Source organism: Mobula birostris, chromosome 17, assembly GCF_030028105.1.
Source record: "Mobula birostris isolate sMobBir1 chromosome 17, sMobBir1.hap1, whole genome shotgun sequence".
NCBI classification, from domain to species: Eukaryota; Metazoa; Chordata; class Chondrichthyes; order Myliobatiformes; family Myliobatidae; genus Mobula; species Mobula birostris.
Genome location: NC_092386.1, coordinates 11,355,865 through 11,377,845, shown reverse-complemented (window position 1 = coordinate 11,377,845; position 21,981 = coordinate 11,355,865). Strand labels below are relative to the sequence as shown.

The 21,981-nt window shown below is 43.2% G+C and overlaps 1 protein-coding gene across 2 annotated transcripts in view; it reads right to left on the bottom strand.

Moving 5' to 3' along the window:
• Positions 1-21,981, bottom strand: part of LOC140211501 (EGF-like repeat and discoidin I-like domain-containing protein 3) — a 298,350-nt gene that overhangs the window by 54,032 nt on the left and 222,337 nt on the right. For both annotated transcript variants that reach the window (XM_072281267.1, XM_072281268.1), the window contains one exon: positions 16,006-16,190. In XM_072281267.1, coding sequence (XP_072137368.1) covers positions 16,006-16,190 — 185 coding nt within the window. The remainder of the gene's footprint in view (positions 1-16,005; positions 16,191-21,981) is intronic.

Genomic DNA, 21,981 nt, shown 5'->3' with positions numbered 1-21,981 from the left:
ACACCTACATACTTTGAAGATACCTTTACTTTCAATTTTGAACTTTGAGTCCTTCCAGCAGTTTGTATATATGTTGCTCATCTCTCTCCTCTGATGTCTGGACATTGAGGCCCGTTGGTCAGAGCCGAGTCTGTGAACCCCCGCGAGTTCACTGGGCAGGTTGAAGCTCCGTGTGCACATCGAGTCTGAGTCTGCTGGCGGCTCGAGCTGAAGCTCTGTCCTGGGGTTAAAGGACTGTGTATGTGGTGGGTGGGATGGAGGAACAGGACTTGTTTCACTGTTGTTGTTTCGTTGCTTGTTGTGTTCTGTGTTGTTCTGCCAAGCATTGTGGGCTTGCTATGTTGCCACTGGAATATGTAGTGACACTTGCAGGCTGCCTCCAGCACAGCCCTGGATTGTATTGGTTGTTAATGCAAACGTGCATTTCACCTCACATTTCGATGTACGAACACGTGATAAGTCAGTCTGAATCTGAACCTGAAGTCATTGTAAAGATGTGAAAAATACAAAATGGTGAATTTAAATAAAACAAAGTAGTATCCACCACAACTCTGGGACAGACAGGCCACAGTATGATAGTTATAAAACATCTTGAAGTATTATTCCTAGAATATTCCATAGCAGTGCCTAACATGCTCATGATATTTTCCATTTTGATGGGTTATTAACGGAGGGGGATTGTTCTGTCTAGGATATTTAATTGAGATTGAAATGGGCTGAATGGTTTCCTGTGGGCTGTCCCAGTACAATCTTGGGTGTGTTGGCTGATAACACGAACAACATATTTCGCTGTATGTTTCGATGTACATGTGACAAATCTTGATTAGGTAATCAATGCAAGGTTACATACAAAATACAAAAGAAATCTTGCCTTACAACATGTTGAATTCTACAGGTTCTGCTGATTAAGCATGTAACTGGGTGACCGTCGGATCTTATTCAGTATTGTTAAAAGTGTACTTAGGCATCCATCCGGGTAATGCTAGAATAGTTGTCTGTGCCTTTAAGGGAGACGGTGATGTCATTACGCACGTGCAGGATAGTGGGGAGACCATTTTGTTTTCTGCTGAAGATGCTGTTGGGGCTTTGGAATTAAGTTCCTCCCTGAGACTGGGCATGGTGAGGAAAGGAGAGTATCAATTGAAGAATGTTATGATGAGGTTCTATAAGGCATTGGTGAGGCCGAATCTGGAGTATTGTGTTCAGTTTTGTTCACCAAATTACAGGAAGCATATAAATAAGGTTGAAAGAGTGCAGAGAAGGTTTACAAGGATGTTGTCGGGACTTGAGAAACTCAGTTACAGAGAAAGGTTGAATAGGTTAGGACTTTATTCCCTGGAGCGTAGAAGAATGAGGGGAGATTTGATGGAGGTATATAACATTATGATGGGTATAGATAGAGTGAATGCAAGCAGGCTTTTTCCACTGAGGCAAGGGGAGAAAAAAACCAGAGGATATGGGTTAAGGGTGAGGGGGGAAAAGTTTAAAGGGAACATTAGGGGGGGCTTCTTCACACAGAGAGTGGTGGGAGTATGGAATGAGCTGCCAGACGAGGTGGTAAATGCGGGTTCTTTTTTAACATTTAAGAATAAGTTGGACAGATACATGGATGGGAGGTGTATGGAGGGATATGGTCCGTGTGCAGGTCAGTGGGACTAGGCAGAAAATGGTTCGGCACAGCCAAGAAAGGCCAAAAGGCCTGTTTCTGTGCTGTAGTTTCTATGGTTCTATGGTTCTATATCCATGTGAATTCGTTTATGCTTGGTGGTAAATCCAGAATATCAGTAATTTGGCACGTTTACATGTGGATGCTTTAGATTTTCATGAGTAAAGGCATCCACGCTGGATCGCGTGGCTTATGCAAAGTTCCTCACCATCCAAGTAGGCCAATCTTCCTGTAACTTAACTACCAGGCAATATCTTGTAAACATTGTGCCAAAGTGTACCTGTTGTCTAACTTTATTGTATCATGACTGATTGTGCATGTAACAGCGTAACATAAATGTTTAGCCTCTGTTCGGAAGTTCAGCACATGTGTACTAAAAAGTAGTAGACATCTTAGATGAGATGTATTCACTTACATTATTCGTTGCTATGTATAAGATACAGGGTTGGGGGGCGGATTCTAATGTTGTTTGTTTTGTGTTCCTTCAGGATTGCCACTACCATGTTTGTACTGTATTAGTTCTGGTGTTTTTATACTGCATACACAGTTCTGTCCATACATAAGGGTGTGGATTGAAAGTTAAACTGAGATTGTAACGACAAGAAATGGTTGTAAACTCGTTCGTTTTCTTTTGCGACCCTCTTCTAGCACTTAAACATCTAAAACAGATAAAGGAATTAAAACCAGAAAAAGTATTTGTTGTCCTGCGTGTATACTTTTCCCCAGGCTACAAACACCATTCTAGTCTCCTTTACACAAATATCATCATGATGGGGTATATCATATGACGTGGGTGATTATGGTCTGCCATCTGTCTTTAATCTGAGAAGTTCTAATTGGCTTTGAGTCTTCTCTCATTTTGCCTGTGGGTAAGACCCTCTTCATGCTGTTGTTCTTATTCTTTTCTCAATCCGTGACCGTGATTGTTCTTGGCAAGTTTTTCTACAGAAGTGGTTTTCCATTGCTGCCCTCTGGGCAGGATCTTTACAAGATGGGTAACCCCAGCCATTATCAATACTCTTCAGAGATTGTCTGCCTGGCATCAGTGGTTGCATAAGCAGGACTTGTGATGTGCACCATCTTCTCATACGACCATCCACCACTTGTTCCCATGACTTCATGTGACCCTGATTGGGGGCCGAGCAGGTGCTACACCTTGCCCAAGGGTGACCTGCAGGCTAGCAGAGGGAAGGAGTGTCTTACACCTCTTTTGGTAGAGATGTATCTCCACCCTGCAAGTTACATACAAAATTTAAAAGAAATCTTTCCTTATTCTTGTACAATATGTTGGTTTCTACAGATCCTGTTGATTAAACACATTTGTCTCCTTTACACAAACATAGCTTTCCTGAAAAAAGCATACTTCTGTTTTCTTTGAGTGATGATGAATTTACTGAATCATTTGCTTTGCCAGAGGAATATATTGATCATGCTAATTTCTATCAGTCTAATGCATCACATAATCTTTACCACAGTCCTCCTCAACATAGGAAATAAGCCCCAACAAGCCTCACGGGGCTTAAGGCACCAAAGAATTTGTTGATCCCTCATTTTTTTTAGAACAGAATTAAGCCATCATGGTTGATTTATTATTCCTTGCAACCCCATTCTCCTGCCTTCTTCCTGTAACCTTTGACACCCTTACTAATGAAGAATCTATCAACCTCTGTTTTAAATATACCCCAATAACCTGGTCTTCACAGCCATCTGTGGCAATAAATGCCACAGATTCAACATTCTCTGGCTAAAGAAATTTCTCCTCTTCTCTGTTTTAAAGGGATGTTCCTCTATTCTGTGGCTGTGCCCTCTGCTTCTAGACACCACCCCCCCCAGAAACTATTGTCTCCACATCTACTCCATCTCAGACTTTCAATATTTGATAGGTTTCAATGAAATCTCCCCTCATTCTTCCAATCTCCATTGACTACAGACTCAGTTCATCAGATCCTCTCCAATATCAGCATATCCTTTCTTAGAAAAGGATCCCAAAATTGCTTACAATACTTCTAGTGCTGTCTGACCAATGCCTTATAAAGCCTCAGCATTACATCCTTGTTTTTATATTCCAGTCCTCTCCAAGTGAATGCTAACTTTGTATTTGCCTTTTTTTTTTACTACCTGCAAGTTAATCTTTAGGGAACCCTGCAAAAGGATTCCTATGTACCTTTGTACCCCTGATTTATAAATTTTCACCCCATTTAAAAGTAGTCTACACCTTTATTCCTTCTACTAAAGTGCACGACTATACACTTCCCTACTCTATATTCACTCTAATGAATTTAGAGGAAAGTGAAATGGTTGAACAAGTTGAAAACAAGAAGGAAAAAGGAAAGAGAGTGGATGACAGTATTGATAGAGTAGGAAAGGCTAAATACCTCACAAAAATTGACTTGTTAAAAGGATATTGGTGCGTTCCTTTAACAGGAACACACTTCTGCAGACCCCCTGCTTTCTCAACACTACCTGCCCCTCCACCAATCTTCATATTGTCTGCAAACTTGACCATAAAACCATCAATTTCATCATCGAAATCATTGACATATAACATGAAAAGAAGAGGTTCCAACACTGACCCCTGTGGAACACCACAAGTCACCGGCAGCCAACCAGAAAAGGCTCCTTTTATTCCCACTGATTGTCTCCTGCCGGTCAGCCAATCTTCTACCCATGCTAATATCATAGATATTTATTGAAGAAATCTTGAGGCCTCAAGTCCAATGGGACATTCTTTTTCTTTCCTTATCAAAAATAAAGTCAAAAATCTTCTCCATCAATACACTGATGGCTTACTTTGACCAGCAAAGACATAGAACAGTACAACAGACAAACAGGCCATTTGGCCCATAATGCCTATGCCATCCATGGTGTCAAATGACACTAATCCCATATGCCTGCAGGAGATCCATATCTCTCCATGCTTATGTTTCTGTCTAGAAGCCTCTTAAATGCCACTATTCTGTCTATGTCCAGCACTACCCCTTCCAGACACCTCCCACCATAAACCTATTGTATGTCTTGATTTTTTCTTTTACCTTTGCAAAGAGACTGACTTTCTATCTCTAAAGAAAACAACCCAAGCCTGCCCAGTCTCTCCTTACAGCTAATATTTTCTATTCCAGGCAGCATCCACTGCAGTCCCTCCAAAAGTGTCCACATTCTTCCTGTAATGGGGTGAACAGAGCTGTAGACACAAATCCAAAAGCAGCCTGACAACACTTTAGTTCTTTTTCCTGACTCTTATACTGAATGCCATGAGTGATTAACACAAGCGTTTCAATATGACTTCTTTACTGCCCTGTCCACTTGTGTTTCCACATTCGGTCAGCTATGGACTTGCAACCCGAGGTCCCTCCGTACATCAGTGCTCCTGAGTCCTGTCACTTACAGGGTGCAATTGCTTTGCATTTGACCTCCCAAACTGCAAAAACCCACACTGGCCAGGATTAAACCCCATCTGCCATTTCTCTGCACATGATCTGTATCCTCCAACAACCTTCTTTGCTGCCCAGAACTCCACCAATCTTTGTGCCTTACTAATCAGCCAAAAAAAAACTCCTGGCCCCATTTGCCCATTTTAATACTATGCTTGAGTACTTTGCTGCTTTCTGATTCAGTCTCAGATTTATCTACCACATGTATCCAAGCATGCAGTGAAATGGCTTGTGTTAAAAACCAACACAAACAAAGCATGTGCTGGGGGCGGCCCACAAATGTTGCCACACCTTCCGGTGCCAATATAGCATGCCCACAATGTTCAGTAGAAGGAAACAGAAGACAACAAGCAACAAATCAACAACAGCAAGACAATTCATAATGACCAATTGATCTACCAACCGCTAGATCTTTGGACTGTGGGAGGAAACCGGAGTACCCAGAGGAAACCCATGTGGTCATGGGGAGAACGTACAAACTCCTTACAGACAGTGGCAGGACTTGAACTCCAGTTGCCTGTGCTCTATAGCGCAGTGCTAACCACTACACTCCCGTGTCGCCCATTCCACACGTACATCAGATAAACAACTTGATTGTCTATGAATTCTGTTGCAAATGGCAGTAATTTAAGCAAAGTACCACATTCTGGGCTCATCACTAAGGATAGGCAGCTGCACCTCCACCACGATTATCCTAGACACTCCCTGATCTGGATTCATTTTTTTTATCATGTGTACGTTGAAACATACAGTGAACTGTATTGTTTGTGATAACAATCAACGCACCCAAGGATGAGCTGGGAGCAGCCCTCGAGTGCCACCACACATTCTGGCGCCAAAAAACAACAGCAAATCAAGCCCCTTTCCTCCCTCCCACCAACCCACTCGTGTGGACAGTCGTCCAACTCCCGGACAGTCCTCTAGGCCTCCAATCACCAGTATCCAGATTTCTTTATATTGTTTAACATCTTTCTCCGATTTCAGCTTCCTAAACCTTATTTATGCTTCTGTTACTTTCTTGACTAAATTTATAACATCGCCATCCAAGGTTCCCAAAACTTCCATCCTTGTCCTTCCTTCATTGCTATGTGCAGTAAAATAGTATGAAAATTCCTACAGAAGGTACTAGATAAGGCCCAGTCCATTACAGATAAAGCTCTCCCAACATTGAACACATCTACACAAAACTCTGTCACAGGAAAGTGGCATCCATCATCAGGGACCCACCACCATCTAGGTCATGCTCTCTTCCATCAGGAAGGAGGTACAGGAGACTCAGGACTCACACCACCAGGTTCAGGAACAGTTATTACCCCCGAAACCAATGGGCGTTCTTAAACCAACACACATCAAAGTTGCTGGTGAACGCAGCAGGCCAGGCAGCATCTCTAGGAAGAGGTACAGTCGACGTTCTTAAACCAATGGGGATTAACCACTCTACTTCACTTTCTCCATCATTGAAATATTCCCACAACCTATGGACTCACTTTCAAGGACTCTTCATCTCACACTCTCGATATTTATTGCTTATTTATTATTTATTATTATTATTATTATTTCTTTCTTTTCGTATTTGCAGTTTGTTGTCTTTTGCACACTGGTTGAATGCCCAAGTTGGTGTGATCTTTAATTGATTTTGTTATGGTTATTATTCTATGGATTTATTGAGTACGCATGCAAGGAAATGAATCTCAGGGTTGTATATGGTGACATATATGTACTTTGATAATAAATTTACTTTGAACTTAGAGCACTCATGTCAGCCAATATTTTGGAAAAAATTCAAGGTTGTTAAGGGCATGTATCAAAGCAGATTTTTAATGCTGTCTTTCCTTTGTATGATTTACCTTTAATTCATTTCTATATGATTGAGTTGCATTTTTTCAGGATTTAACTTTCCAAATGCATTTCACTTTTGATCACTGGGAGATTGCTCTGCTGTTGAAGAGGGAGACTGCCTTTTGATGGCCGGGGGATTGCTTGCCATTGGAGAGGGAGACTGCCTTTTGATCGCTGGGGGATCATTTGCCATTGGAGAGGGGAGACTGCCTTTTGATCGCTAGGGGATTGCTCTGATGTCGGAGAAGTGAGACTGCCTTTTGATCGCTGAGGAATCGTTTGCTACTGGAGAGGGAGACTGCCTTTTGATCATTGAGGGATCGCTTGCCATTGGAGAGGGAGACTGCCTTTTGATCGCTGAGGGATCGTTTGCTACTGGAGAGGGAGACTGCCTTTTGATCATTGAGGGATCGCTTGCCATTGGAGAGGGAGACTGCCTTTTGATCGCTGAGGGATCGTTTGCTACTGGAGAGGGGAGAGGCTGCCGCTGTGCCCAGAGAATGTTATCTGAATTTTCTGCGTTTTGGATATGGACTTGGACTGTAGACCTTTTCTCAGCCTTATAGTTTCTTTCTGTCCTGTGTTTTTTCCCGATCTTTCTCATTTTCTGTGTGTGGGGAGGGGGATTTAGGGGTTGATGTGCCTGTTCCATTTTTGTTTTTTTTTGTGTGGGAAGGAGCGTTTTGGGGATTGATAATTGTGCTGCCATTTTTTTCTTTCTTGGCTATCTGGAGAAGAAGAATTTCAGAGTTGTATACTTTGATAATAAGTGAACCTTTGAGTCTTTGAACTTTCGTTCCTCCAGAAATTAAAATGATGAAAATGAAAATTTTCAGGCCAATTAAAGAAGAATATTTTATAGATAATGGGTATAGTTAAAAATCTTTGTTTTACTTTGGAAACATACTCGAGTAACACATAATAACTCACACATCATTCTCTGCAATTCCCTCCAGCATCAATGAGATCATACTGCCAAACAAATCTTTACCTCAAGCTCACACCCTCAACTCTCTATTTTCCACAGGGATCATTCCCTCCATTCTTCCTTGTCTAGTCTCCTTCCTGGTACTTACCCCTGCAAGTGACAGAATTGCTACACTTGCCCATTCACCTCCTCCCTCACTTCCATTCGGTGTCCCAGACAGTCCTTCCAGTCAAGGTGACTCTTCACCTGTGAATCTGTTGAAGTCGCCTCTTGTATCCGGTGCTCCCGATATGGCCTCCTCTACATTGTGAGACCCGATGTAAATTTGGGGACCGCTTTGTTGAACATATCTGCTCTACCCGCCAAAAGCAGAATTTCCTGGTGGCCAACCATTTTACTTCCTTCCCCCACCCCCAATCCTATTCTGATATGCCAATCAATGGCTTCCTCCTCTGCCCCGATATCGCCACTCACAGGGTGGAAGAGCAACACCTCATATTTTGTCTAGGTAGCCTCCAACTTGATGGCATGAACATCGATTTCTCCATCTGCTCTTTTTTCATTTTTTTCATTTACCTACTCCCTTTCCATTCCTTCTATTGCCCACTCTGGCCTTTTACCTCTTCTCCTCACCCACCTGTCACCTCCCCCTGCACCCATCCTTCTTCCCTTTCTCCCATGGTCCACTCTCCTCTCATATCAGATTCCTTCTTCCCTTTCTCCCATGGTCCACTCTCCTCTCCTATCAGATTCCTTCTTCCCTTTCTCCCATGGTCCACTCTCCTCTCCTATCAGATTTCTTCTTCCCTTTCTCCCATGGGCCACTCTCTTCTCCAATTAGATTCCTTCTTCTCCAGCCCTTTACCTTTCTCACCCACCAGGCTTCACCTATCCCTCCCCCCGACTTTTTTATCCTGGTATCTTCCCCCTTTCTTTCCTGTTCTGATGAAGGTCTTGGCCTGAAAAGTCAACAGTTTACTTTCATAGATGCTGCCTGACCTGCTGAATTCCTCAACATATTTTTTTGTGTTGCTCTAAGTTTCCAGCATGTACTGAACCTCTTGTTTTCAACTTGTTTAGGTAAACTTCTAAAGACAGTTCCATATATAAGTATCAGTTCCATACTAAACACATTGACGAAGGTAGAACAGTAGATGTAGTGTATATTGATTTCAGCAAGGCGTTTAATAAGCACCCCGTGCAAGGCTTATTGAGAAAGTAAGGAGGCATAGGATCCAAGGGGACCTTGCTTTGTGGATCCAGAATTGGCTTGCTCACATAAGGCAAAGAGTGGCTGTAGCCGGGTCATATTCTGCATGGAGGTCAGTGACCAGCGGTGTGCCTCAGGAATCTGTTCTGGGACCCCTTCTCTTCGTGATTTTTATAAATGACCTGGATGAGGAATTGGAGGGATGAGTTAGTAAATTTGCTAATGACACAAAGGTTGGAGGTGTTGTGGATAGTGTGAAGGGCTGTCACAGGTTACAGTGGGACATCGATAGGATACAAAACTGGGCTGAGAAGTGGCAAATGGAGTTCAACCCAGATAAGTGTGAGGTGGTTCATTTTGCTAGGTCAAATATGATGGCAGAATATAGCATTAATGGTAAGACTCTTGGCAGTGTGGAGGATCAGAGTGATCTTAGGGTCCAAGTCCATAGGACACTCAAAGCTGCTGCACAGATTGACTCTGTGGTTAAGAAGGCATATGGTGCATAGGTCTTCATCAACCATGGGATTGAGTTTAAGAACTGAGAGGTAATGTTACAGCTACTTAGGACCCTGGTCAGGCCCCACTTGGAATACTGTGCTCAGTTCTGATCACCTCACTACAGGAAGGATGTGGAAACCATAGAAAGAGTGCAGAGGAGATTTACAAGGATGTTGCCTGGATTGGGGAGCATGCCTTATGAGAATAGGTTGAGTGAACTCGGCCTTTTCTCCTTGGAGTGACAGAGGATGAGAGGTGACCTGATAGAGGTGTATAAGGTGATGAGAGGCATTGATTGTGTGGATAGTCAGAGGCTTTTTCCCAGGACTGAAATGACTGATACGAGAGGGCACAGTTTTAAGGTGCTTAGAAGTAGGTACAGAGAAGATGTCAGGGGTAAGTTTTTTATGTAGAGAGTGGTGGGTGCGTGGAATGGGCTGCCGGCAACAGTGGTGGTGGCGGATACTATAGAGTCTCTTAAGAGACTCCTGGATAGGTACATGGAGCTTAGAAAAACAGAGGGCTATGGGTAACCTCAGGTAATTTTTGAGTAAGTACATATTCGGCACAGCATTGTGGGCTGAAGGGCCTGTATTGTGCTGTAGGTTTTCCATGTTTATATATTATCCTATCTATATTAATACTGAGATGAATCAATTCCTCCAAGAGGACCACAAAGAGCTATGCTGGCTGGAGTCAAGGCTTCATGCTTTGGCTTTTGGTAGGGTCACTCATGCCAAAAAGGTCGAAGGGTAGAGACCAGACTAAGAGTGGTTCACGGGTCCTCCTGGTTTGGGGGTTCAACTCAGGGTTAACAACCCTGACTGGTAAAACAAAATAGTTATGGAAATGGCAATGAAGAATCCTTCTACATCTGAGTGGCTAAGGACAGACAGAGATGGAGAACCTTCATTTCTGCCCTAGATACCAGCAGTGTAACAGGCAATAAGTAAATAAGAATCAACAACTGCTTCGAAAATTTGCCTCCTGTCCATCTTGCTTTCTCACCTCTCACTCACAGAATTCGCTGACTTTACCCTTGGACAAAAAAATATAAACTAAATGGTAAAAATACTCAGTAGGCACAGAAATATCAGTTCAGAAAGAAACAGGCTGGCAATGAATCAGTGATAAGTTATTAATCAAAGACTTTAACCTTGTTCTCTCTTCTCTGATGTTATTTAAAACTTGGTATTCGCTTTAAATTTCACAGCCATATCGGATTTGCTTTAAGCTTTATTATCTACTTTCTGGTAAAGAGATGTCCAACTTCCTACACTGCAGTCTCTGGACTGTCGCAATGAATCAGTATTTGATACACCTTGTCCACATGGAAAGCCTTGTAGCTCAATCTTTTCTGTCTATTTCATTCTGTACTGACCGAAGATATTCCAGTCTTGGATTTTTACTTCTGATCTGACCTCCATCACCAAATGTAAATTTTGAGGTATTTAGCCCTAAAAAGTAACGTTAATAGTGCAAACACGAGGAAATCTGCAGATGCTGGAATTACAAGCAGCACACATAAAAATCGCTGATGAACGCAGCATCTCCAGGAAGAGGAACAGTCGACGTTTCAGGCTGAGATCCTTCGTCAGGACTAACTGAAAGAAGAGATAGTAAGAGATTTGAAAGTGGGAGGGGGAGGGGGAGGTCTGAAATGATAGGAGGAGGGGGAGGGATGGAGCTAAGAGCCGGCCCGATCTTCAAGCCTACTTCTTCGGCAAGGACTCTCCCACCCCCACCGATGACCTCTTCTCCCGTCTTCAACCCTCCTCTTCATGGACACCCCGCTCTGGTCTTCTGCCTGCTCTGGATCTCTTTATTGCTAACTGCCGACAGGACATCAACCGTCTCGACTTCACCGCACCTTGTTCCCTTTCCAACCTCACTCCTTCCGAACACTCTGTTCTCCATTCCCTCCACACTAATCCTAACCTTACTATAAAACCTGTCGATAAATGGGGTGCTGTTGTAATCTGGCGTACTGATCTCTACCTTGCCGAGGCGCGGCAACAACTCGTGGATACCTCCTCTTATTGACCCCTCGATCATGACCCCACTAAGGAGCACCAGGCCATTGTCCCCCACACCATCACCAATTTTATCCGCTCAGGGGATCTCCCATCCACTGCTACCAACCTTATAGTTCCCACACACCACCCTTCCCGTTTCTACCTCCTACCCAAGATCCACAAACCTGCCTGTCCAGGTAGATCCATTGTCTCAGCTTGCTCCTGCTCCACCAAACTCATTTCTGCATACCTCGACATGGTTTTATTCCCCTTTGTTCAATCCCTTCCTACCCATGTTTGTGACATTTCTCACACTCTGAATTTCTTCGATGATTCCCTGGCCCCCACCACTTTATTTTCACCTTGGATGTCCAGTCCCTATATACCTCCATCCCCCACCAGCAAGGTCTCAAAGCTCTCTGCTTTTTGGACTCCAGACCTAATCATTTCCCCTCTACCACCACTCTGCTCCATCTAGCGGAATTAGTCCTTACTCTTAATAATTTCTCTTTTGGCTCCTCCCACTTCCTCCAAACTAAAGGTGTAGCCATGGGCACCCGTATGGGTCTCAGCTATGCCTGCCTTTTTGTTGACTTTGTGGAACAATCCATGTTCCAAACCTATACTGGTATCTGTCCCCCACTTTTCCTTTGCTACATCGATGACTGCATTGGCGCTGCTTCCTACACACATGCTGAGCTCATTGACTTCATTAACTTTGCCTCCAACTTTCACCCTGCCCTCAAGTTTACCTGGTCCATTTCCGACACCTCCCTCCCCTTTCTAGATCTTTCCGTCTCTATCTCTGGAGACAACTGATCCACTGATGTCTACTATAAGCCTACGGACTCTCAAGGCTACCTAGACGATTCCCCTTCTCACCCTGTCTCTTGCAAAAATGCCATCCCCTTCTCCCAATTCCTCCGTCTCCACTGCATCTGCTCTCAGGATGAGGCTTTTCATTCCAGAATGAAGGAGATGTCCTCCTTTTTTAAAGAAAGGGGCTTCCCTTCCTCCACTATCAACTCTGCTCTCAAATGCATCTCTCCCATTTCACACACATCTGCTCTTACCCCATCCTCCCGCCAGCTCAATAGGAATAGGGTTCCCTTTGTCCTCACCTACCACCCCACCAGCCTCTGGGACCAACATATAATTCTTGGTAACTTCTGCTACCTCCAACGGGATCCCAACACCAAGCACATCTTTCCCTCCACCCCCCTTTCTGCTTTCTGCAGGGATCGCTCCTGACGCGACTCCCTTGTCCGTTCGTCCCCCTCATCCCTTCCCACCGATCTCCCTCCTGGCACTTATCCTTGTAAGTGGAACAAGTGCTACACTTGCCCTTACACTTCCTCCCTTACCACCATTCAGGGCTCCAGACAGTCCTACCAGGAGAGGCGACACTTCACCTGTGAGTCGGCTGGGGTGATATACTGCGTCCGGTGTTCCAGATGTGGCCTTCTATATATTGGCAAGACCCGATGCAGGCTGAGAGACCGTTTCGCTGAACATCTACACTCTGTCCGTCAGAGAAAGCAGGATCTCCCAGTAGCCACACATTTTAATTCCATGTCCCATTCCCATTCTGATATGTCTATCCACGGCCTCCTCTACTGTCAAGATGAAGCCACACTCAGGTTGGAGGAACAACATCTTATATTCCGTCTGGGTAGCCTCCAACCTGATGGCATGAACATTGACTTCTCTAACTTCTGTTAATGACCCACCTCCCCTTCATAACCCATCCATTATTTATTTATTTATTTGTTTGTTTGTTTGTTATTAGTTTTTTTTCTCTCTCTCCTTTTTCTCCCTCTGTCCCTCTCACTATACTCCTTGCCCATCCCCTGGATTTCCCCCTTCCCCCTTTCTTTCTCCCTGGACCTCCTGTCCCATGATCCTCTCATATCCCTTTTGCCAATCACCTGTCCAGCTCTTGGCTCCATCCCTCCCCCTCCTGTCTTCTCCTATCATTTTGGATCTCCCCCTCCCCCTCCCACTTTCACATCTCTTACTATCTCTTCTTTCAGTTAGTCCTGACGAATGGTCTTAGCCCGAAACGTCGACTGTACCTCTTCCTAGAGATGCTGCCTGGCCTGCTGCGTTCACCAGCAAGAAATGTTAATAGTGCTGTTTCATTTGGCTGTATTCATGTATGATTAAATAACAATTAACATTAACTTGAACTAATAAAAGGTACAGAAATTGGATTCAATTATTTTTTTACATCAAACTTGTCAGGAAAAACCCCACCTACAATGTAGAACACAGAACATAGAACATTATAGCACAGGCCCTTTGGCCCACAATGATGTGCAAACCTATATAAACCTTCTCCACCGCGGTCCTGCCGGAGGGTTTCAGCCTGAAACGCCGACTGTACTCTTTCCATAGATGCTGCCTGGCCTGCTGAGTTCCTCCAGTATTTTGTGTGTGTTGCTCGGATCTCCAGCACATGCAGATTTTCTCTTGTTTGTGGTCCACTATTAATCTAACCTTTCCTCCTCTACAGCCTATATCTTTCATCCATAAACTTATCTAAGATGTCTTTGTATCAACCTCCTGGACTATTCCACTATTGGAAAAATCAGCTGAACAGCACTTCTCAAAGTGACAGGAGAAGGCTACAGTATAAACATTGAGGTTTTTAATGATTATTACAAAAACCACAGTATGACTACAGTTAGAGAAGTGTGCACTGTTCTCTGCTTTATATCACATAGTATTGAGCCATTGGACAGCATGAATGGTGTCAGATATGAGGAAGCATGCTTTGAAGAAATGGTGGTCATTATACAGATGTGGAAGCTTTAGAGATAGTGCAGAGGAGATTTACCAGGATGCTGGCTGGACTAGTGAGCATATTTTATCTCAGCAACACACATAAAAGTTGCTGGTGAACCCAGCAGGACATTTTATCTTAGTTTGAGCAAGCTAGGGCTTTTCCCTTTGGAGCGAAGGCAGATAAAAGGTGACGATATGCAATATGATAAGAGGCCAAGATAGAGTGGTCAGAAATGACTAATATGTGGGCGGCATATTTTGAAGGTGATTGGAGAAAGTACAGGAGGGATGTCAACGGCAAGTTTCATTCTACACAAAGTGGTGGGTGCATCGAATGCCCTAGAGACAGTGGTGTTAAAGGCATAATATTAGTGGCATTTAAGAGACTCTTAGATAGGTGCGTGCATGAAAGAAAAATGGACAGCTATGTCGGAGGGAAGGGTGACATTGATCTTAGTGTAGGTTAAAAGACCAGCACATCATCATGGGCCGAAGGACATCATAGTGTATTCTGCTGTGTTTAAAGTTCTTTGTTTGGCCTCCATAGTCTTTGCCAAGGCAAATTACACTGGTTCAACACCTAGGTCAAGAACCTCCTTCTTATCTCAGTCCGACACGTCACCATTTCCCCAATGGTTGTTTGTCAGTCTTTGTGTGTAGTCTTTCATTGATTCTATTGTATTTCTTTGTACTAATGTGAATGCCTGCAAGAAAATGAATCTTGTGATAGTATATAGTGACATAGTAAATTTGGATAATAAGACCATAAGACACTGGAGCAGAATTAGGCTATTTGGCCCATCGAGTCTGCTCTGCCATTTGATCTTGGCTGATCCATTTACTTTGCATTTTAATACAGGGAAGGTTTCTAAAAGAAGGGAAGTGAATAGAGAAAAAAAAAACAAATGGCATCTTTTCCACAGGTGAAAGCAAGCAGATAATATAAAATTAATGATTAAAGATTTAGGGAATATTGCTGCAAGAACATTTCATACAGAGGAAGTGAAGCAGGAGGACATACATGTTACAGCATTGTACTTTCAAAGTTAAAAGCTGATCTCCAACATTTCCCCTGATTCCATGGGATCCCAATTACAGCAGAACTGTTTTGGATCCCAAGAACATAAGGAAGAAAAATGACATTGCATTCTTCACTTAAGATATAAAGACTTAATGATTCATGTGGGAATATTGAATACACTATGAACTTCAATACCTGCATCTAAACATTCATTAAAGTATATTTTCTAAATTGGAGCCAGGAATTCATTACTGGATTGTATGTGGATTTTTAACATAGAATATAAAACTGCAAAGTTCAGGCACTTTGCCCCACAATGTAATGTTGATCTTATAGCCTACTCCACAATCAATCTACACAAAATGCTGGAGGAACTCAGACAGGTCAGGCAACATCTATGCAGGGAAATAACAGCCGATATTTCAGGCTGAGATCTGTCATCAGGTCTCCTGATGTTTCAGTCTTGGCCCGAAATATCAACTGTTTATTTGACTGTGGTACAGGAGGTTCCTAATAAAGTGGCCATTGAGCGTATGTTGATAAGGAGCAGAGACATGGAACATACATGGTTAATGAGAGAACAATATTCTGAAAATACATTGAGTACCTGCAGCCACTGTGACTGATCACTGCGTCCTGAAGTCCAGGCATTTATCTTTCCCTGTTTATCCAGTCGAGCTTTACAGGGTTCCCAAGTAAACATGTCCATATTTAAGGTCCTAAAGATGTTGGAAGCAGTAATCTGATAATCCTGGATATGTCCTGACTTCATCCCCAGAGGTTCTGAGCAGCCTAAAGGAAAAGAATAAATTTAAAATAGAATGTTAAATCACCTTTAATAAATAATTCACTGGACTTAAATTTACCATGGTATTGTGAAGAATTTTTTCTCTCTAGAATTGTGCAATGTTGATCTGTGATCACACCTGGTACAGTGAGCAGTTGTGGGCACCATATTTAGGAAGAAAATCCAACCACCCACCTTTTCCCCTCACCTTTCGCCTGTCACCAGCCAGCTTCTCTCCTTCACCTCCCCCCACCTTCTCATTCTGGCATCTTCTCCCTTTCATTCCAATCCTGATGAAGGGTCTCGCCCCAAAATGTCGATTGTTTACTCTTCTCCAGAGATGCTGTCTGACCTGCTGAGCTCTTCCAGCTTTTTGTGAGTTACTCAGGAAATCCAGCTCCCCATCTTCCCCCTCACATGGCGTCACCTATAACCTTCGCTTCCCCCCACCTTCTTATTCGAGCTTCTTCCCCCTTCCTTTCCAGTCCTGATGAAGGGTCTTGGCCTGAAGTATTGACTGTTCATCCCCCTCTATAAATGCTGCCTGATCTACAGAGTTTCTCCAGCATTTTCTGTCTGTAACTCTGGATTTCTAGCATCTGCAGAATCTCTTGTGTTTATGATTTGCTGAGTTCCTCCAGCACTTTAGGTGAATTATTTATGAAGGATGAAAGAGCAAGACCGGTTTACCAGAAAAATATCATTCAGATTTGTATTCATTCAGGTTTGCATTCTGTGGGATTTAAAGCTTTATCACCTCCTCCTGGTGCCCCTCCTCCTTCCTTTTCTCCCATAGTCCACTCTCCTCTCCTATCAGATCGCTTCCTCACCAGCCCTTTACCTTTCCTACCCACCTGGCTTCACCTATCACTTTCCAGCTATTCTCCTTCCCATCCCTCCTAACCTTTGTATTCTGGTATCTTTCCCCTTCCTTTCCAGCCCTGAAGAAGGGCCTCAGCCCAAAATGTTGACTGTTTATTCCTCTCCATAGATGCTGCCTGACCTGCTGTGTCCCTCCAGCACTTTGTGTGTGGTGCTTTAAAGGTTGATCTGACTTAGGTTTTCAAGAACATTATGTCATTCCTGGAGCTGTGAATAACAATGTAAAGCATTTGCATCGAGGTTGTCTTTCTGTCAAGGTGCTTGGCAAGGCCTGCCTGTAGATGTACCACCGAGTGTATGAACGTACATAAAATGCTGGGGGAGTTCAGCAGGTCAGGCAGCATCTATGGAGAGGGGTAATCAGTCAATGTTTCAGGCCAAGATCCTTCATCAGGACTGGAAATGAAGGTGGCTGAAGGCGGAATAACAAGGTGGGGGGAGGAGAAGGAGTACAAGCTGGCAGGTGAGGGGGGACGGAGGTGAGTGATGAAGGAAGAAACTGGGAAGGGCAAAGTGAAAGAGATTGCACTTAGACACGGCTGTACTTATAAGTATCTTGGGGTAAACTGTAAGCTGTATTACCTTTCACTATTCCTAAGAAAGGAAGATTTTAACATGTTTTATCTAAGAAACTCAATGATCAGCAGCAGATTTGTACTAAATGCAATTTTAAACTCTGTCCTTTCTGTCTAAATGCAGGTGCTGATAATGTCACTGGAATTAAATTACACTATTAACTGATACCTGTGACAGGAAGCTCGTGCACTCTTACATGCTGAATCACGTAACGGAAAAGGCATTTTGTTGTTTGATTAGGTGCAGAAATTTGCACGATGTCTTAAGGAACATTAATTCACTCCTGCCATAGACCTTTCCTTTTCCTGAATGAAAGGACTGTGGGACTTTCCCACAAACCTGCATCAGGATCAAAGTTAACAAATTTCATGAGAAATACCAGTGATATTAAATTGAATTCTGATTCAAATAATAGATTTACTTTGAACTTTTGAAGATTGTTTGTATGTCCATAAAGTGACGCTAGGCACAGGAGTGTGGGTACATAAGGTGACTGACAGGAAGTGACAAAGTCGTGTTGGTGGGGGGCTTGGAGGGGTGGGTAAGTGGATGGAGGTGTTGATCAGACTTACTACTTGGGGAAAGTAACTGTTTTTGAACCTGGTGGTCCTTGCTTGGATGCTACACAGCCTCCTCCCTGATGAGAGTGGGACACACAGTCCCTGAGCAGGGTGGACGGGATTGTACATGATGTTACTGGCAAACTGTGCAAAGAAAAAGCAAACAATACTGTGAATATGAGTTGTGCAGTCGAACTTTGAACTTGTAGAGTTGGTGAAAGTCAGTCCATAAGTTGTGGAATCAGGTTTATTATCACTAACATATATTGTGAAAGACATAAAATATGACAAATAGACACTTCTCGGGTTTCTGGATGGGTATCGATTATAACCGTCTTCATTAGGGATGATGATGGCAGAATTTGTCATTGAAATGCCGGTTATGATTGAGATCTGTAACCAGCTGGAAGCTCGAGAAGAGCTTATTCATCATTTTACATGAAATATATCATAATTTACAATAATAAATAAATAAATCATGCAAAAAAAAAAAAAAAAAAAAAAAAGAGCAAGAATAGTTCATGGGTTCCTGGTCCACTCAGAAATCTGATGGCAGAGGAAGCTACTGTTCCTGAAAGAGTGGGTGTGTGTCGTGAGTGTGTGTCTTCGGGTTCCCATACCTCCTCCTTGATGGTTGCAATGAGAAGAGGGCATGTCTTTAGTGGAGAGGGTCCTTCATGATGGATTCTGCCCAGTTTGTAGTCCCGAGCCTCCTGATTTTTGCTATTTTTGCAACTGATATTGTGTCTTCAGAGCACCATTACTGTGTTTCTGGCAATTTGAGGCTAGCAGGGCACAGTGACTAAACATTAAAATAAAGAATATCCCATGGTTGGAAGTGGGTTCGCGTTGGACAGCATGTGTTTAGCAACATATTTAATTGCTGTTCGCGAATTCCAGTCATTTGGTGAATGCTTCCATTATGAAATAGTTTGGCATCTTATCAAATACTTATCAAATTTCGCTGTACTGAAACTGCAAAACTGCTGCCTCACAGACACTATGCAAAGATAAGCACCATTTGATTGCAGCTTGTGTTGCTGTGTGGTATACAGAATCAGATTTATTATCTCAATCTTATATGATTTGAAACTTGTTGTTTTGCTGCAGCAGTACAATGCAAAGGCTGAAAATTTACTATAAGTTACAGAATCTATAGTGCAAAAATGAAGGAATAACAAAGTAGTGTTAATGGGTCCATGGTCCCATCAGAAATCTGACGACAGAGGAGAAGCTGTTCCTGAATTGTTGTGTGATCTCCCCTCATTCTCCTATGCTCCAGGGAGTAAAGCTCCAATGTATTCAATCTTCCCCTGTAACTCAGCTACCCAGGTCCTGGCAAAATCCTTGTAAATTTTCTCTGCACCCTTTCAATTTTATGTAACCGGGTGACCGTTGGATCTTATTCAGTATCGTTAAAAGCGTACTTAGGTATCCATCCGGGTAATGCTAGAATAGTCAATGTTCATGCCATCAGGTTGGAGGCTACCCAGACGGAATATAAGGTGTTGTTCCTCCAACCTGAGTGTGGCTAATGGCATGAACATTGACTTCTCTAACTTACGCTAATGCCCCACCTCCCCCTCGTACCCCATCTGTTATTTATTTATATACACACATTCTTTCTCTCTCTCTCCTTTTTCTTCCTCTGTCCCTCTGACTATACCCCTTGCTCATCCTCTGGGTCCCCCCCGCCCCCGTCTTTCTCACCGGACCTCCTGTCCCATGATCCTCTCATATCCCCTTTGCCAATCACCTGTCCAGCTCTTGGCTCCATCCCTCCCCCTCCTGTCTTCTCCTATCATTTTGGATCTCCCCCTCCCCCTCCCACTTTCAAATCTCTTACTAACTCTTCCTTCAGTTAGTCCTGACGAAGGGTCTCGGCCTGAAACGTCGACTGCACCTCTTCCTAGAGATGCTGCCTGGCCTGCTGCGTTCACCAGCAACTTTGATGTGTGTTGCTTGAATTTCCAGCATCTGCAGAATTCCTGTCATCTACTAACACTCTTTTTCTACTCCTGCTAAACCAATGCTGAATTCTATTTATTACTTTATCCTGAATGGCAAATTATTTAATCTTCTGAACCACACCCCACCATGCAGAATTTATTAAAGGTCTTTCAAAAGTCTATGTAGATAATACTTACCACCTTCCTTTCATCAACCTTTTTGGGAGCCCCCTCAAAAAACCCTGTATGTTTTGTTGGATATGACCTTCCACACACAAAGCCATGTTGACGATCTATAATAGGCCTTGTCTATCCAAATTTGGGACAGCATGGTGGCATAGTGGTTAGCATAGTGCTTTACGGGCTCATTCTGACAGCCCAATCAACGGCAAGAGGAGGCACAGCGATGAGGTTTCTCACAGGTCAGCGACACTTGTTTAAAAGTACGGAAGGGACAAATGGTTATGGTTGGGAGTAGGCCAGTGGTGAGAATGGGAAGGTCAGGCTTTGGCCAAGTAAGCTTCTGTTAAGGTTCCCTTTTTTCCTCTTACTGTACCAAGTGTACTAAACGGTTGTTGTGTGTTCTTCATGTCGGATGTTGGAGTCCTGGGAGACCCAGGGTCTCCCAGGGAACTACATTTGTGTGAAGTGCCTTCAGCTACAGCTCCTTCAGGACTGTGTTAGGGATCTGGAGCAGCAGCTGGATGAACTCTGGTTCATAGGGGAGAGTGAGGAGATAATTGATCGGAATTATAGGGAAGTAGTCACCCCGATGTTGCAGGAGGCAAGTATCTGGGTGACTGTCAGGAGAAATGGACATGTGAATAGGCAGTAGCACAGAGCACACCTATGGCCATTCCCCCTCAAAATGGGATAGGATGGATGGTAAAACAGCAAAGATAGTGTGCAGTTGGACTGTCAGGAAGGGCAGGCAGATGATAGGACAAAATTGCAGCCAATGGGGTGAGTACCAGTGCATTAGGGATGCAGAATCAAAAAGGGGAAGCAAATACAGTACACAAAGTGTCATATCCCAGTCCATGGAATATAAACAATAAGGTGGGTGATCTTGTTGCACTATTACAGATTGTCAGGTATGATGTTGTGGCCAAAACAGAATCATGGCTGAAGGATAATTGTAGTTGGGAGCTAAATGTCCAAGGTTACATGTTATCTCAGAGTGTTAAGAAGGTAGGCAGAGTGAATGGCGTGGCTCTACTGGTAAAGAATTGCATCAAATCAGTAGAAAGATGTAACATAGGATTGGAAGATGTTGAATTAAGAAAAGGACGTTGATGGAAGTTATATACAGGCCTCCATACAGTAGCTGGGATGTGGACCACAGATTACAGCAGGAAATAGAAAAGGTGTGTTAAGAGGGCAATGTTATGATAGTCATGGGAGATTTCAACATGCAGGTCAATTGGGAAAATCAGGTTGGAAATGGATTTCAAGAGAGTGAGTTTGTTGAATGCCTATGAGATGGCTTTTTAGAGCAGTTTGTCATTGAACCTACTAGGGAATCAGCCATATTGGATTGGGAATTGTGTAATGATCCGGAGGTGATTAGGGAGCTAAAGGTAAAAGAACCCTTAGGAGGTAGTGATCATAACATGATCGAGTTCAATTTGCAATTTGATGGGGAAAAGTAAAGTCTGACATAGCAGTATTTCAGTGGAGTAAAGGAAATTATAGTGGTATGAGAGAGAAGATGGCCATAGGAAATTGGAAGGTGATGTTGGTAGAGATGACAGCAGAGCAGCAATGGCATGAGTTTCTGGGAAAAAAGAGGAAGGTGCAGGATATATGTATTCCAAAAACAAGAAATA